The 14557-nt window shown below is 39.0% G+C and overlaps 1 protein-coding gene across 3 annotated transcripts; it reads right to left on the bottom strand.

The window, feature by feature from the left end:
• Nucleotides 1-130: 130 nt before the first annotated feature.
• On the bottom strand, nt 131-13134 carry itgb6 (integrin, beta 6). Of its 3 annotated transcripts, none has more exons than XM_057362732.1 (17): nt 13050-13134; nt 10324-10393; nt 9962-10041; nt 8661-8859; nt 8144-8390; nt 7761-7926; nt 7506-7667; nt 6630-6725; nt 6181-6270; nt 5129-5263; nt 4207-4472; nt 3981-4132; nt 3311-3533; nt 2143-2237; nt 1126-1242; nt 871-1037; nt 131-690 (listed from the first exon to the last, which is right to left on the bottom strand). In XM_057362732.1, the coding sequence occupies exons 2-17, from the start codon at nt 10376-10378 to the stop codon at nt 601-603; spliced, it is 2340 nt and encodes a 779-aa protein (XP_057218715.1). In that variant the 5' UTR covers nt 10379-10393; nt 13050-13134; the 3' UTR covers nt 131-600. The 3 variants fall into 3 exon arrangements, with proteins under 3 accessions (XP_057218715.1, XP_057218714.1, XP_057218713.1); XM_057362731.1 differs by lacking the exon at nt 13050-13134 and adding an exon at nt 10481-10539; XM_057362730.1 differs by lacking the exon at nt 13050-13134 and having other exon boundaries at nt 10324-10530.
• Nucleotides 13135-14557: the final 1423 nt, after the last annotated feature.

A 14557-nucleotide genomic window follows, 5' to 3' on the forward strand; every position in this document is an offset into this window, starting at 1 on the left:
GCACGCGGCGCAACGTATTTTAAACGCTCTGACGCACGCTCGAGGTCCCGTCGTGTGTCCCTGTCAGGCGGTGCAGTGAAGTATATCAGTGTGCTACTAGATCAACGTGATATGAAATAAAAGACTCGGCGTGTGAAAACAAAATATATTACAAAACGAAAGTAGTACAGACAGATTTGAGACATTTGATCCAGCAAAAATCATAATTAATCACGAATTATTAACACAGTTCAAGGCTCAGCCTCGACTAACCATCACAAACGCCAAAAATACCAACTACACAAAAACAAAATACAGTACAACCACAACCAAAGCTATAAAAAGATCCAGTGTGCCCAGATTTAACATGAATTTTAGCACTTTACGTTTTAAAATATTAGAACTGTTTAGCAGCGAAACACAGTTTGAATTATTTACATTTTTCAAAACAAAATTCACTGGCAGGAATAAAAACGTACTATACGCTAAACGTCATGTTCGACAACTTCCATGCACACATTAACACACATTGACACACACACACTAAAAAATAATAATAATAATAATAAAACAGTGATCGTTTTGGGAAACAGGTGCAGAATATTCAGTTTATCAGTAGGCCTAAGAAATGTCACTTTTCTGCTGCCCTGCACTTTTGTAGGTCACATTTTTGAAGGTCGATGTGGAGCTCCTGAAAAGAGGATTCGTGCCCTGACGACAGAAAGATAAGCCCACAATTATACAAGTGATTTCAATATAGGATTTAAAAGCTTGGTAAATTCAACAGAAAACATGTCAAAACGAATGTCACTCTGCAATGGATTAGTCAACATATCAACCAAGATTAAATAATGCAGCAAACTTGCCAAAACGTTCTGAAAAGCAACATACCGACTGCCATTTTGCCTTTGCCTTTTCTGCCTCGAACTTGGCGACCTCTTTCCGGTCATGGACGGAAACAAGAAACTTCCAAATGACCAGGAGCGCAATGCCGATGATGAAAACAGACATGCACACGCCCAAAGCGATCAATGGAGCGTTTGGAGGCTCGGGACAGTCTGCAAGACATATTTAATACATGCATGTGCACAATTCAAAATATAAATGTTGCAACGTAATGTGTAATTTTAATATCAACTCTCTTACCATAGAGCTTGAGGTTGTAGATGGTGCTGCCGTGATCGCTGTCCAATAGACTAAAAGACATCAGGCAGTTGTCCTCGCTTTGTAAGGTGCACAAAGCCGCCCGTCTGTCCTCAAAATCTGACGAAACAAAAGCATTGAATGAACATAAGAGGTCAAAATCAACTTCCATTGTATGTGCTGATATCCACCATTCTCAAAAACAGCTCATCCGTTTAATATTTGCCAAATTTATGCCCTTGTATGTGCCGCATCATGTATGATATTACCTCACACAAAACCCACCCCTTCTCTGTCTGCCATCTCTGTTCTTTTCTTTCTATTTCTTACCTTTGTCTCACTCATATCTTTATCTAAGACAGATGGTGTTTGGTGTCTTTGCATTGTATAAAGACAGACCCCAAGACACCAGTCGGCTTGTGATCACAGTGTCCATATAATAGACTGATGTTCTATACACACTTGAGGGTCCTGAAGCCAACGGACCCTGACAATAGGCTCTCTGCGCAACAAGCAAAGTGGCTTGTCGTTTTTGTTGAGTGTCAAGAGGGCCAATTCAAAGGATGGCTGCTTTGAGAGTATGTTTACATGTACTCTTTCATGCATTTTAAGGAGATTCTTTACTGCCTTTAATAAGCACATTTACATTAAAATTGTCCTTGCATTTTTCGTATTGCTTTTTTGTTAGAAATACATGATCGGTTGTATTTTTTGGCATTTAAAAGTATCGTTTCCCTGAAAACCCTTCTTGCGTGAAACACAAAAATAGCCTGCATAAGAACAGAGCCGTGTAAATAACTTTCAAACATTTTGTGTACCGTTTCAAACAGGTTCAGACCAACATGAGGGCGAGTAAACGGGATCAACCATACCTTTAAATGAGACATAGTGTTTACTAAAGAATTACACTACATACCAAAATAAAATGATAATAAAAATACATGTTTTTCTGCAACAGCCATTCTGACCATGTGACCACCGATAACCGGAAACGGCAAAGAAAAAAACTTGAATTCTGACCTGAGGAATTGCTGACTGTGGCATGAAGGGAGTTACACTTCAAAGCACATTCTCCTGACGACTCCTTAACTTTAAGGTAACACTCCACACAAGACCTGCGAGACACAAACACACATATCACAACAGAAAACAAGTTGTCAATCACACAGAGAACTGGTCCCTAAAGAAAGCTTAGTGTTTTACACAGAGCTGAACTTTCTTCTTTTTTTCTAGATCTCTCTCATTGAATCAAATGACCCACAGGGTGACAGGACATTTAGAAAGAAGGAAAAAGAATAGCGCAGACCAACCACATGCTATTTGGTGCCTTCTGGAAATGAGTTGACAAGAGTATGACTCACAAACACACAAAGAGCTCACCCACTCACACACGCACTAATGCAGTCATGAAAAAACGGAGGAAATTCCTGGTGAAGTGAGCACATGATGTTTGGTTTCAATGTCAATAGTCAAATAAAAGACTTCCAACATTATTAGGTTACATGACATTATTGTTTCTGTACTTGCATTGTGTTACATTACATAGCATTTACAAACTTTGCCTGTAAATAAAAATTGTGTTAAAGGGATAGATAGTTTCTGTCATCGTTTACTCACCTTGTCATTTCAAACCTGTATGACTCTCTTTCTTCTGCAGAACACATAAGAAGATATTTTGAAGAATGTCGGTTACCGAACAATGGCGGTACCCACTTACTTCTATTGTATGGGCATAAAAACCAGTGCAAGTGAACGAGTGCCGCCGTTGTTCGGTTACCAACATGCTTCAAAATATCTTCTTTTGTGTTCTGCAGAAGAAAGAAATTCATACAGGTTTGGGTAAGTAAACGATGACAACATTTTCAGTTTTGGGTGAACTATCCCTTTAACAATATCAGGTTTTTACAATCTCCTATCCCAAAGACAACTGTCTAACACATAAACCAATAGATCAACAAATGGTGTCAGGTGAGGGACTTCCTGTTTGGAATTTTTGATGATGGATGGTGATGTATAAATGATTTCACTTTTAAAAAAACACGTTTAGCAAGGATTTCTCTATAAGTGATGATTCCATGTAAAATGAGTAAAGCCCCCAATGATTCATCAGAGTAAACAAGGTTGTAGTCAAAACAAATTATTTATAAACACTGCATATTCAGTTTGAAAGTAGGTGTTACAGTCTTACCTGTGTAAACCGCAGATATCTCCACAGGTCGGGCATCTTTCGCAACGTTCTCCCGACGCTCTTGGAACGGTGCATTCGCACTTTCCACACACACACTTGCCACGTCCACTGCAGACGGATCCATCCACGGACACACACGAGTCGTTGCTGGTGCTACAGTTGCAGAACTCTCCCATCCAACCGCTGTGACACACACATTCTCCACAGTCACACTCCCCATGACCTACACACACAAACACACATCGAGTAAACAAACTATGACTGCAAAGAAATTTCATTGTCAGCCCCATTGACTTCCACTAGCTGTATGGACAGATTTCTCAAAATATTTTGTGTCCCACAGAAAAAATAGTCACATAGAGGTTTTGAACTAGTGAATAATAAGGGCAGAATTTTTGTTTTTGGGTGAACTGTCACTTTAAGACCATAAAAATGAGGAACACATTCACATATAATGTAAGTAAATATAAACACATGGCAGCCCACCTAAAACCCTCCCCCATTTGTTTCAGCAACTGTTCTGGCAATTATGAGCATGTTATTCTTTCATTAACATTCCATGGGCAAGAACAGATCAAATATCCCTGACACTGTGTGTCAGCGCTTTCTTCGACTTCAACGTCTTTCTCCCTCTCTTTTGTTTTCCTGCAGGGTTATGGCGGGGTCTGACCTCCACAAAGCTCTCCTCGGAACCGGAGGCAGGAGAAGTCATCACATTCACAGTACGTCCCGTACACGTGCCCGAAAGCGGATGGGTGACACATGCACTGGCCGCAGAAACACTCGCCTTGGCCGCTGCACATCTCTGTGCCTTCGTGAGATCTACCACACAAAGACTCGGGTTAAAAAATGTTGGCTTGCCTCGAAGTTAACATGTAACCGACTTATTGTCTCACCTGCAGTTACTGACTTGATCCTGGCCTTCCGGGCACTCACACTTTGGCCCAACAAAGCCTGGATCACACGCACAGGTTCCACAGTCCAAAGCTCCACGGCCATGGCTGCAGTGGGTGCTGTTTAGTTCAGGGGTTTGATGACAGTTACACACACACTGGGTCTCCAGTTCTATTTCCAGTGCATCTTGGAAGCCCACCGGTCGTAGTGAAAACTGCCGGGGACCATCAAGACAGCTCTTTAACTCCACTGTCACATTAAATGACACCTGAGAGAAAAATCATCACCGGTTTTAATTGCACCGGAGTGCAAACATGTCTTTGCAAATGTGATATAATTTTTTTATTTTTCAGATTAACGTATCTTTCCAGCTTATCCTTAACCAGATATCCTTTACACAATCTTTGTAAGCAAATATTTTCTAAACGTGTCCGACTTGCTCAGACAGGTTTGTTTCTAACAGTCAGGCTGATTTAGTTAAATAAATAAAGCTGTTATTTTCGTGCAATACAATATGCTAACTGTTTGGGCGCCAACTTTCTTGCATTCCAAGTAGAGACCTTGTAATGTAAATCATGTAATATAATATCTAGTAATATAATATCTAGAGTATTTAAAAAAAAAAGCTTAACTGTGTATATTTTTTAAGTACTTCTCCCATCTACGTACAGTATATGTGCAGGGACTGCTGTCAACCATTTTAAGTCTGATTCTGCCTAAAAAAATGCACAATCGAAATATTTTTCTGTTTTAATCGCAGTAAAAATCACATCAAATCAATGCCTTATAGTTTGGGGTGGTACTACTTATTTGTCCAAACAAATGGAGGATGCAGTTCCATTTGGTGACACTATTGACAAGATTATAAGACCTTATTTTTATGTTTCTAAGTTTTATGATGATCCACTAAAACTCAGAACTGACCACATCACCAGCTTTGACATTAGAGCAGTTTTTATGTCCCGGTAGGATGGTCCCGTCCTGACAGAGTGCCGTGAAGGAAATCTGCAGACCTTCTGTGTTACCCAGAACCTCCAGATCAATCTCTGATCTCAGTTCCTATCAATAAAATGACAAACACACAATTGAGTGTACTGCACTCCAAAGAGTGTATGGCAGTTGAATTGTATTGACTTTGCAATGCTCACGATGACCTTTTGTTCCTTGTTTTTCAATAAAAATAATTCAAGTAAAAAAGACAAACACACAAAGTACTACACTGTCATGTTACTTTGGATCTTCATAGCAGCATTGGCCTAACAGAACATAGACGCTGATGTACAACTACAAGTCTGTTACAGCGAATACTTATTACAGTTAAATAAAAATTATTCACATGATTGACAATTCAATCAAATGCTCATGAGGTAAAAAATGTTTTTTTTTTTATTAATTAAACTGGAGCATGTAAAGCCCATCATTTCTGACAGGATGACTCACATGCTGAGCAAGCAACACTAGCACACCTGGTGTCAACATGTCCAAAGAATTTTACAACAGTCGACTGAAATTTAAATTTTGTTCTTCTCTGAAGCCTTAACTTACTTTTACACTTAAAACACACCACCCAACAGTGAGATTAAAGATTGAGTAGAGAGAGAGAGAGAGAGAAAGAGAGAAATAGACAGCAAGAGAGAGTGTGTGTGTGAGAGAGAGAGAGAGAGAGAGAGAGAGGGGGGGGACAGAGAAACAAAGCTAAAGAGATCAAACATCAGCTAAAGAACGAGTGCCGACACGCTCTGTGAACACGGCAACCAGCAAGATAGTGAGCGGGGTGGGGGGGTTGGAGGTTTGGGTTGTTGGAGGTTTTGGGTTGTTGGAGGTAGAGCAGATCAGGCTCAGGTCACCATGAATAAAGAAAAACACTCTCTCATAAAATCATTTGGTTCCTGCTTGTTTCTTCTTTGTTACTATGTTAATTTATGAAACACACACGCCCTCACCTACCATAAAACAAATATGTCACGCTCGTGTACCTTATATGCAGTCATGATAAGTTCCAGAATGTTCCTTGAATCGGTCGCCAACACCCCAACAGTGGCACCAGGAATCAAACTCGCATAATTCTGTTAGAAATACACAAAAGTAGTTAACCATCAACTCAACACTCCTGGACAGTAGCCACCGAATCTGAGACGTGAAAGTGAGATAAGGTGTAAGGGAGGGAAGGACAAAGAATGAAAGAATTCAGAAACCATAAAATATTTGAGTCATGAGAGTTCAGTCTGTGTTCAATGCTGTGTTTGAACATGTTGTGAGGAGAACTCGACGCATTGATTCATGCATTTTATCCACACTGCTGATGCACTTTGCTTCTGAGGAACTCTCAAGATCCACACAAACACACATGCCTTTTTGTTTGGCTCATAATGGCTTAAGATGAATAAACATGAGTGAGAAAGTCCCCGTGGGAGTGTTTCCTCACCTCATAGTTCTGTCTCTGATTGTCAGTCACAGCGAATATGAGGAGGATATTGTTTTCAACCAGTTTGTCTATGAGCTGCCCTAATGTTGGATACTCCTAAATACAGAGAAAAACAAGATTTCAGTCAGATTACATCAGGCGACAGAAACTATATATTTTCATTTCTTTATCTTAGATGATGATAGTGTGTTAAAGGGATACTTCACCCAAAATTTTAAATTCTGTCACCATTTACTCTGTAATTTACTCACCATTTACTGTATGACTTTCTTTTTTTCCGCAGAACACAAAAGAAGATATTTTGAAGAAAGTCAGTAACCGAACAGCACCGGCACCCATTCTCTTCTATTGTATGGACACAAAACCAATGCATGGGTGCCGGTTACCAACATTCTTCAAAATATCTTCTTTTGTGTTTTGCGGAACAAAGAAAGTCATACATGTTTGAAATGTCAAGAGATAATGTCAACTATCCCTTTAATACATACATTAGTAGTACAAAACTGTACATGAGATGAAACCACACAGTTTAACATCAGTGGGTGCACATTTAAACGTAAAATATTCCTTTAAAGGGATGGTTGACGCAAAAACAAAAATTATATTATCAGTTATTCACCCTCACGTTATTCAAAACCCCAGAAGAACTTTCTTTCTTCTGTGGAAAGATATTTTGAGAAATGGCTCAGTGGTTTCGTGCCCATACAATGGAAGTCAATGGGGGCTAGTGTTGTGTGGTTACCAGCGTTAATCAAACCATCTTATTTTGTGTTCTGCAGAAGAAAGAAACTTCTTGGAATGATATGATGGTGAGAATTTATTTTTTGGGTGAACTATCCTCTTGTTTCTATAATAAAGCTCTAGACTTCACCTTACCAGGTGGGCGGTCATGGAATACTCATTCTTGCGGTCCAAGTGACACTTCCCATCATTAGGAATAACAATTCCAGACATTCTGCTGTCCATCCCAAAATGAGAGTCCGCGTCGCTCACAAACACCAACAGCTTCATGGAATCATTTCGCCAGCCAATCCTGTCCTGAGGTGAGGATTACATTTCCATGAACTTGAGACACAAAATGGCAAAGTGCAGGTGAAAAATACTGTGCAAAATCTGTGCATACTGTCTCACCCCACACACCGCCGCCTGCATGATGGCATCAAAACCACATTCTGGAATATCAATGTTTGCTGATACTCGCTGTTTCGAGATGATCTCATTAAACCTGTCTGTGCTGCTTGTTAATGACAGGAGATGTCTGTACCCAAATGTGGGCAGACAGTCAAAATCAACACTCCTGCAAGAGAAAAAATTGAGAGATTGCTTGAATGCATCAGTCACATCTAAATGGAGGGTGATATGATGACATCAATGATCTAACTGGCTGTAAAAAGTACGGCTGAAATAAAATCGCACCCCATACAACCCACTGATCTCTCATTGGCTGTCATTTGTTGGGTTTATACAGTACTGGCAGACCCTTCAGATCTAAGGAGGTGTATTGTGAGAATCACCTGCAGGGATTGGCCAGATCCTCAGGTGTTATCTTGATGAAAGGTAGCGTTGGTTTCTCCACAAAGGAACCGAATCCCAGTCTGAATTTGCTTGTAAGACTAGCCATCTCTTTCGAGAGAGCTGAGCCCAAGTCTTTGATCATCTGCAGATCATCATACATAGAAGCTGACAGGTCCATCAGGTAATAAATATCCACCGGATGGTCTTCTGGTTCCTGCACTTGAATCTGAAAGTTCAGCTGACTTCCTGCATGAGGGACATAACAAATAAAGCTCTAAATGGCACCATTTTCACATTTTAAAATTCCAGTGTGGTAAAAATGTTTTTCAGGTCAATGCCAAACTTTCAGCCCCCATAGACATTACGTAGTTCGTCTGTAGACAGTTTTTGGTCTCTAAATGACTAAATGTTTCTAATCCTACCATACGGGGGAAGTACCTCAAGTGTAGAGGAGAGACTGTGGGTGGAGAGAGACATTTCTTTGATTTTCAAAATCTGTGTCACCCATTTTCATACCTTGTCTAAGCTGGAGATGCATCTTCTGTGGAGCGATGTACGAAACATTGGTGTGGCCGGCATTCTTTCCTAAACTTTGATTCTTTAGCACTTTGATGTTCGGGACGGGGAACTCCACAATCTCTGCCGAGCATCCTTTGTGAAGAAGACCCTCCGGCGTGTCGCATCTCTCCTCGATGGAGAAAAAGTCTGTGAAATTCTGGATAAAAAATCATTTAAATGATTGATAAGGCCTCACATTACAGTGTTTATATATTTAATTTACAATACAAACAATAATTGCATATGCACATTATTGCTCAATGACCTAATACCATAAAAAGTAACTGTACATTTTTTTTAAAAGCATTATTTATTCATTCTCATGTCATTTAAACATGTTTTTTTATTTCACTGAAAATAAAAGAAGTCAGGCAGGCTTGACATCAAACCATCAGCGCTTATTGTCATTGGCGTCAAACGTGACGCAGCAGCACTCTTTGACACACTTCATTTCAATGTGTCAGTGTGTTACAATCTAGTGACAAGTCATTGAATAGCTTTCTTTTCAAGTCTGTTTAGCGAAATTAGTTCACTCGGCAGCCTACCGGTAATTCCCTCTGGCGCTCTTTCTAGTCATGCAAGTACTTTACAACTCCTACCTGCATTGGGAAACACCAGCATCTCCAACACATCAACAGATAAATGACATTTCTCCTATTCATTTATAAATTACTGGTTAATCTCTATTATAAAATGGGTGTTCAGTTTCATATAAGCACCTCCTGCACTTTGTAATTTTACAAAAAAGACTCCAATCAGCTGGTTCATATATTTCTGGTTTTATTTCTAAAGCACATTTTAATGCAACCAAGGTATTAGATGCAGTTGGAACTCTATTGGATGTTGCCATTCTGAAAGGAGTATTGAATAATCTTGCCTTACAATGTCTCTGCTTTATAAAAAAATAACACTAACCCTCTCTCTTTCTCTCAACAGGTAGTGGTCTGGCTTTTGTTGAAACTACTAACTTTGTATTAGCACTTATTGTATTATTGCTCCTGTATGACATATGGCTTATTGCTCCCAACTCTCTGTGAGTCGTTTTGGATAAATGTAAATGTAAAATGTAAATTTTGCATCATATTGGACTACTTTAATGACACCTTTAGCTTTAAAATGTCATTTTAGAAGCTCATTTTAGGTTGAGCATCATTTAATTGTTTTATGAACTACACCGTTAGGAAAAAGACACTTTCTAAAAAGCATTTTGAAAACTATGGTTTCTGTTTTTAAAGGAAAAGGGGCGATAAGTGTCTCACCTGTAGCGTGCACCAGGCGCAGTCTGGCCCCAGCTGCAGACACTCGTCACAGGAGAAGGCGCTGAATTGAGAACACGTCCCTGCACATACAACACGACACACCGCGGTTTGTGGATGCGGTTCGCTTTTCTAAATGCAACAATTGTTTCGCACGCTATGACAAACCATAGAAAATCAGCTGATTTTCCACTACATGTCATAGGCATTCAAATCAACAAGCTACCGAACGTACAAATTAGATATGTAGCTATGGGTTGATTTAATAATTGTTTTAAATAACTCATATTTATATATCTAGTATTAATTGCTGAATCAGGTACAAAACCGCATAAATGTGTGATTGATTTGTTTTTCAGTCTTACCTCCGACAGTGCAAAACCAAAAGTGCAGGACAAGGCAGAGTGAAACAATCCCCATTAGTCCTCACGGTTTCTGATCACAAGAGATAAAATAAAGTTCATATTCTCACAACAAACGTGGGATGCGATCATTTAGTAAGAGCTGAAGGTCCTATCTCACCTGGCCAGACAGACTCAGCGCGTGCGCTTATACCTGCCCAGCCTTTATATGCACTTCCGTACAGGTGAGGACACGACAGGTAAGTCACCCACACAGGGGGGAAAAACACTTTCAAGAACGCAGAAGTTCGTGAAAGCCTTTCTGACTCACCTTACTTTGTGTCGCATTAGATTCAGAAGTAATATGAACTCTGTCAAAGCATTTGCATCGGTGATAGACTAGTTGATAGCCCATATGTTCAATATTTTAAAACTTCTCTAAAAACATGATAAATAAACATATTACGTGGAAATCATATACATTTTATTGCATTTTAAATAGGCTTGTTTATCGTAATATTCCTAAATTTTTTACTCACCATTAGGATACATTCAACCGCAATTTCTTATTTCTGTTAATCAGTTTGCCATGTTGCTTTCTTCATAAATAAATAATACAAATTCATGTTTCAAATATAAAATATATGCTGTTCGTTTATTAAAGACATCTTTCCAGTATAGCACTTTCTAAACCAATGTGGCATTTTACACAGACATTTGTGTGTCTCACTTCTGCAAAGACATTGAAAGTGCGACAACGTTTGTTTCATGAAAACTGGGAAATGAGCAAACGTAAATCGAATTGTTATATTCATACATATTCCTAATACAGGCCTATATATTTTATCAGATGAAAAGACATTTTATTGTCAAGTTGTTTGACAGGCTTACTGGAACATGCCCAAGGTGACACCTGTGTGGGAACTCGAGAGAAAAACTGATTTAATAGGCCTATACATGTAAAACTACAAAAAACTGTTAACCTAAAAAATGTGCCTCTTGATACATTTTTAGAATGATTTTAAGTAAAAATATTATAAATCACGTAGTTTTAATTTAAAAGAATATAAATTTATTCCAGATGCATTAAGTTAGACCAACAATCTAGATCAGACAGAAATAGCTTCTCAAAAATGTAAAGTTATACTCTTAAAAAAGTCTGCCATCATTTGTTTGTAAATGTTGTCCTTATGTTATATGCAGTACTATTCAAATGAAACTGTGGCTTAAGTCTCAAAATACTTTGTTTTATTTATTTTCTCTTTGATGTTTTATTTATTTTTTTTAGAACTCGCTCATATTGCATATCATTCAGCTTTGAGTTTCTGTCGAGTATTTATCTTAGGCCCTTCATCAGTTAACTGTAGGAGGAGCTGACAACAAGCCTTGCGTAAACACAGAGGTTAACCTCAGGTTATGACTTCATGTAAATCATGCCTTATCAGCACATTATACATATTAAACACCTGCTCGCTCCTATCACAACAAACTGCTGATGAAAACACACCTGAAATCTGGCACTGTCACAGACATCATTGGGAATTAATTCCTTGGTGATCTAATTTTCCACAGTATACTTTTGAAATCAGGTTTATTTAGCTGTCTCTTATATGTCTGTAGGGAACAGCCCGATGCTCCCACAATGCCTGCGGGAATCCCCATGACCTTGAGAAGTATTAGCCTAATATTTGCTGAGTGTCTTGCATGTGACACAATATACTCAGTACGCTGAAAACAGGTGCGTGTGTGTGTGTGTGTGTGTGTGTGTGTGTGTGTGTGTGTGTGTGTGTGTGCGTGTGCGTGTGTGTGTGTGTGTGTGTGTGTGAGAGAGAGCGAGCCACGCCTGGCTAATAGACACCTGTGACTCAGCCTCCGTCTGAGACCTCAGAGAGCACAGACATGTACAGGTGATAGCTTGTCAATTTTTAACCCAATAACTTTGTTTTCATATTTCAAAAAATGTCAAAAAGTAATAATTAACTTCTGAGTGAAAAACATTCAGATGAGTTGGTAGGTCGGACGCAGCCTCAGGTCTTTCAGTTACTCCAGTGATCATTTAATACTCACTGTTATCATTTTTAGTATGAAGAAAAGAAGACATTTTTAAGAAAGATGAGATGAAAAGTACAGAAATGTAGCAATGGAGTGATGGAGACAGAAGACTATAAGTCAATCAGAAAGGTACCAGACAACTGCAATTAATTCAATCTTTCTATTTACACAGCCCCTATCCTATATTATCCTATCCTCTCTTCTTACTATATACTATACCATCTGATCATATCCTCTTCTATACTGTCTATTAGCCTCTTATACGTCTCCAGCACTATAAAGTACTGTCTTATCCTATACCATACTGCCTTACCATTTATATTCCTATATCACCCTCTCTTATACTAAACTCCCCTATACTCTTATACTGTCTATCCTATACTCTCCTGTCATAAACTATCCTCTCCTAATCCATACTGTCTTATACCTTCTTCTATACTATCTGTCTCCAATATGTCTCTAGTACTATACAGTACTGTCTTATACTAAACTCTTCAATAAATTCCTCTCCTATACTATACCAGCTTACTCCTTTTCTATACTCTATTGTCTACTATACTCTACTGTTTTATCTTATCCCCTCCTATACTATCCTATACCGGATTTATACAGCTGAGTCCTTACGTCAGAAAAGAAATCAGACTCCAAACCTTAATAATGTATTTTCACAGTTTGGCTCTTGTACCATAGTAACTCACCCCTGGAGGCCTCGGCAGCTAGCATACTGTCCTCTCTCGATACCCAAACCACGGCAGCAAGCGGGATACTACTGAAATACTGGATTGTGTGAACGTCCGTCTGACTGGCACTGTGTGTCGGAAGCAACAGAACACTCAAACTATCACAGCGGCTTTATGGAGCATGACGCCTGTGCTCCCTTTCTCACCCCCTTTTCTCTCTCTCGCACACACATTTCTAGGCCTGAATGATGGCAACAACTGCAGGACTACACACACACACACACACACACACACACACTGAAGCTTCTTCATTAGTGAGAGAAGGGCAACAGTGCACATGGGCATGTGTGTGTGCACTGCATGTGAGTCTGTGTAGTTCTCTGTTGTTTATAAGAGTTGTTTATTAGAGAACAAAACTGATTTGGTGTAAAATCTGACATTAGTGTCATGTACTTAATTTAGTTTAGTGTAAGGTTTTAGCATGCCCACTATATGTGTGTGTGCGTGTGTGTGTTTGTGTGTGCTGTTGGGTTACTCACCGGAAATTATTGGCACTGAATTACTCCTCATTCTTCCTCAATGAACTATGAATGGAACGCGGAGAAAGCGAGAGAGAGAGAGAGAGAGAGAGAGAGAGAGAGAGAGAGAGAGCCAGGGAGAATGAGAGAAAAACTGAGAAGGAAAGTCTCTTTCATATAGAGTCAAAGGGAAAATATTGTGGGCAGCAAGAGCTTTGTGGTTGCACTATTTCACACAAACACATATACGCACTCATTTCATTATCTAAATAAAGACACCTCATAGCCATCTATTGTTTTTATATTAGGTTAATTTTAAATTGCTACACATTAACCCAAACTATTTATAAAAAGTCCTTGTTTTAGTCAGATTAAAACTACCTTTTGGGTACCATTTTGGTCACAACACAAAATATCTCTTCTGCATAGTTAACTGTAGTTTAAACGACACACAAACATTTAGACCATACACTTTAACAATAAGAAAATCAACAATTTTAATATCTTTGGAATAAAACTTCATTTAAAATTTCACGTATATACCAACAAAATGAATATTGGTGTTTGCCTGTAAATGTCTCCTTCCATGGTGGGGTTTGACATGTGGGTTTTGATTGACAGGTTGCTTTGGTGGGTGACAGTTGCACTAGATTACAAGAGTTAAAGACAGAGATGTCTAAGATCACACAACCAGTTTTAAACACACACCTTTCAAATGTTACACTATATTTCTGAATTTCAGTTAAATTGGACCTCACACACATGTTCAAGCACAGACGTACATGGACACACACACATACATGCACCTAACCTTCACACTCCCAATAGGAACAGGGTGTGTGTTCTGTCAGCTGTCGGGGTTTTCGGGGGGAAGACAGGTGTTCATGCTATTAAATGTGAACTTGTAATTAATATAGATCAGGATTCAAACATCTGACAGAAACAATGAGAAACGAGACAATGAGGAAAAGAGAGCAGGAGAAACGGTGTCTAACACAGGCACATGGT

Source organism: Triplophysa rosa, linkage group LG20 (assembly GCF_024868665.1).
Source record: "Triplophysa rosa linkage group LG20, Trosa_1v2, whole genome shotgun sequence".
Taxonomy (NCBI): domain Eukaryota; kingdom Metazoa; phylum Chordata; class Actinopteri; order Cypriniformes; family Nemacheilidae; genus Triplophysa; species Triplophysa rosa.

Coding starts and splice junctions, on each gene's coding strand:
- itgb6 (XM_057362732.1), bottom strand. CDS start 10,378: ATGGGGATTGTTTCACTCTGCCTTGTCCTGCACTTTTGGTTTTGCACT. Junction 8,860..9,961: donor GCGCCTGGTGCACGCTACAG/GTGAGACACTTA, acceptor TTTTTTATCCAG/AATTTCACAGACTTTTTCTC. Junction 7,668..7,760: donor TGCAGGCGGCGGTGTGTGGG/GTGAGACAGTAT, acceptor TCCTCACCTCAG/GACAGGATTGGCTGGCGAAA.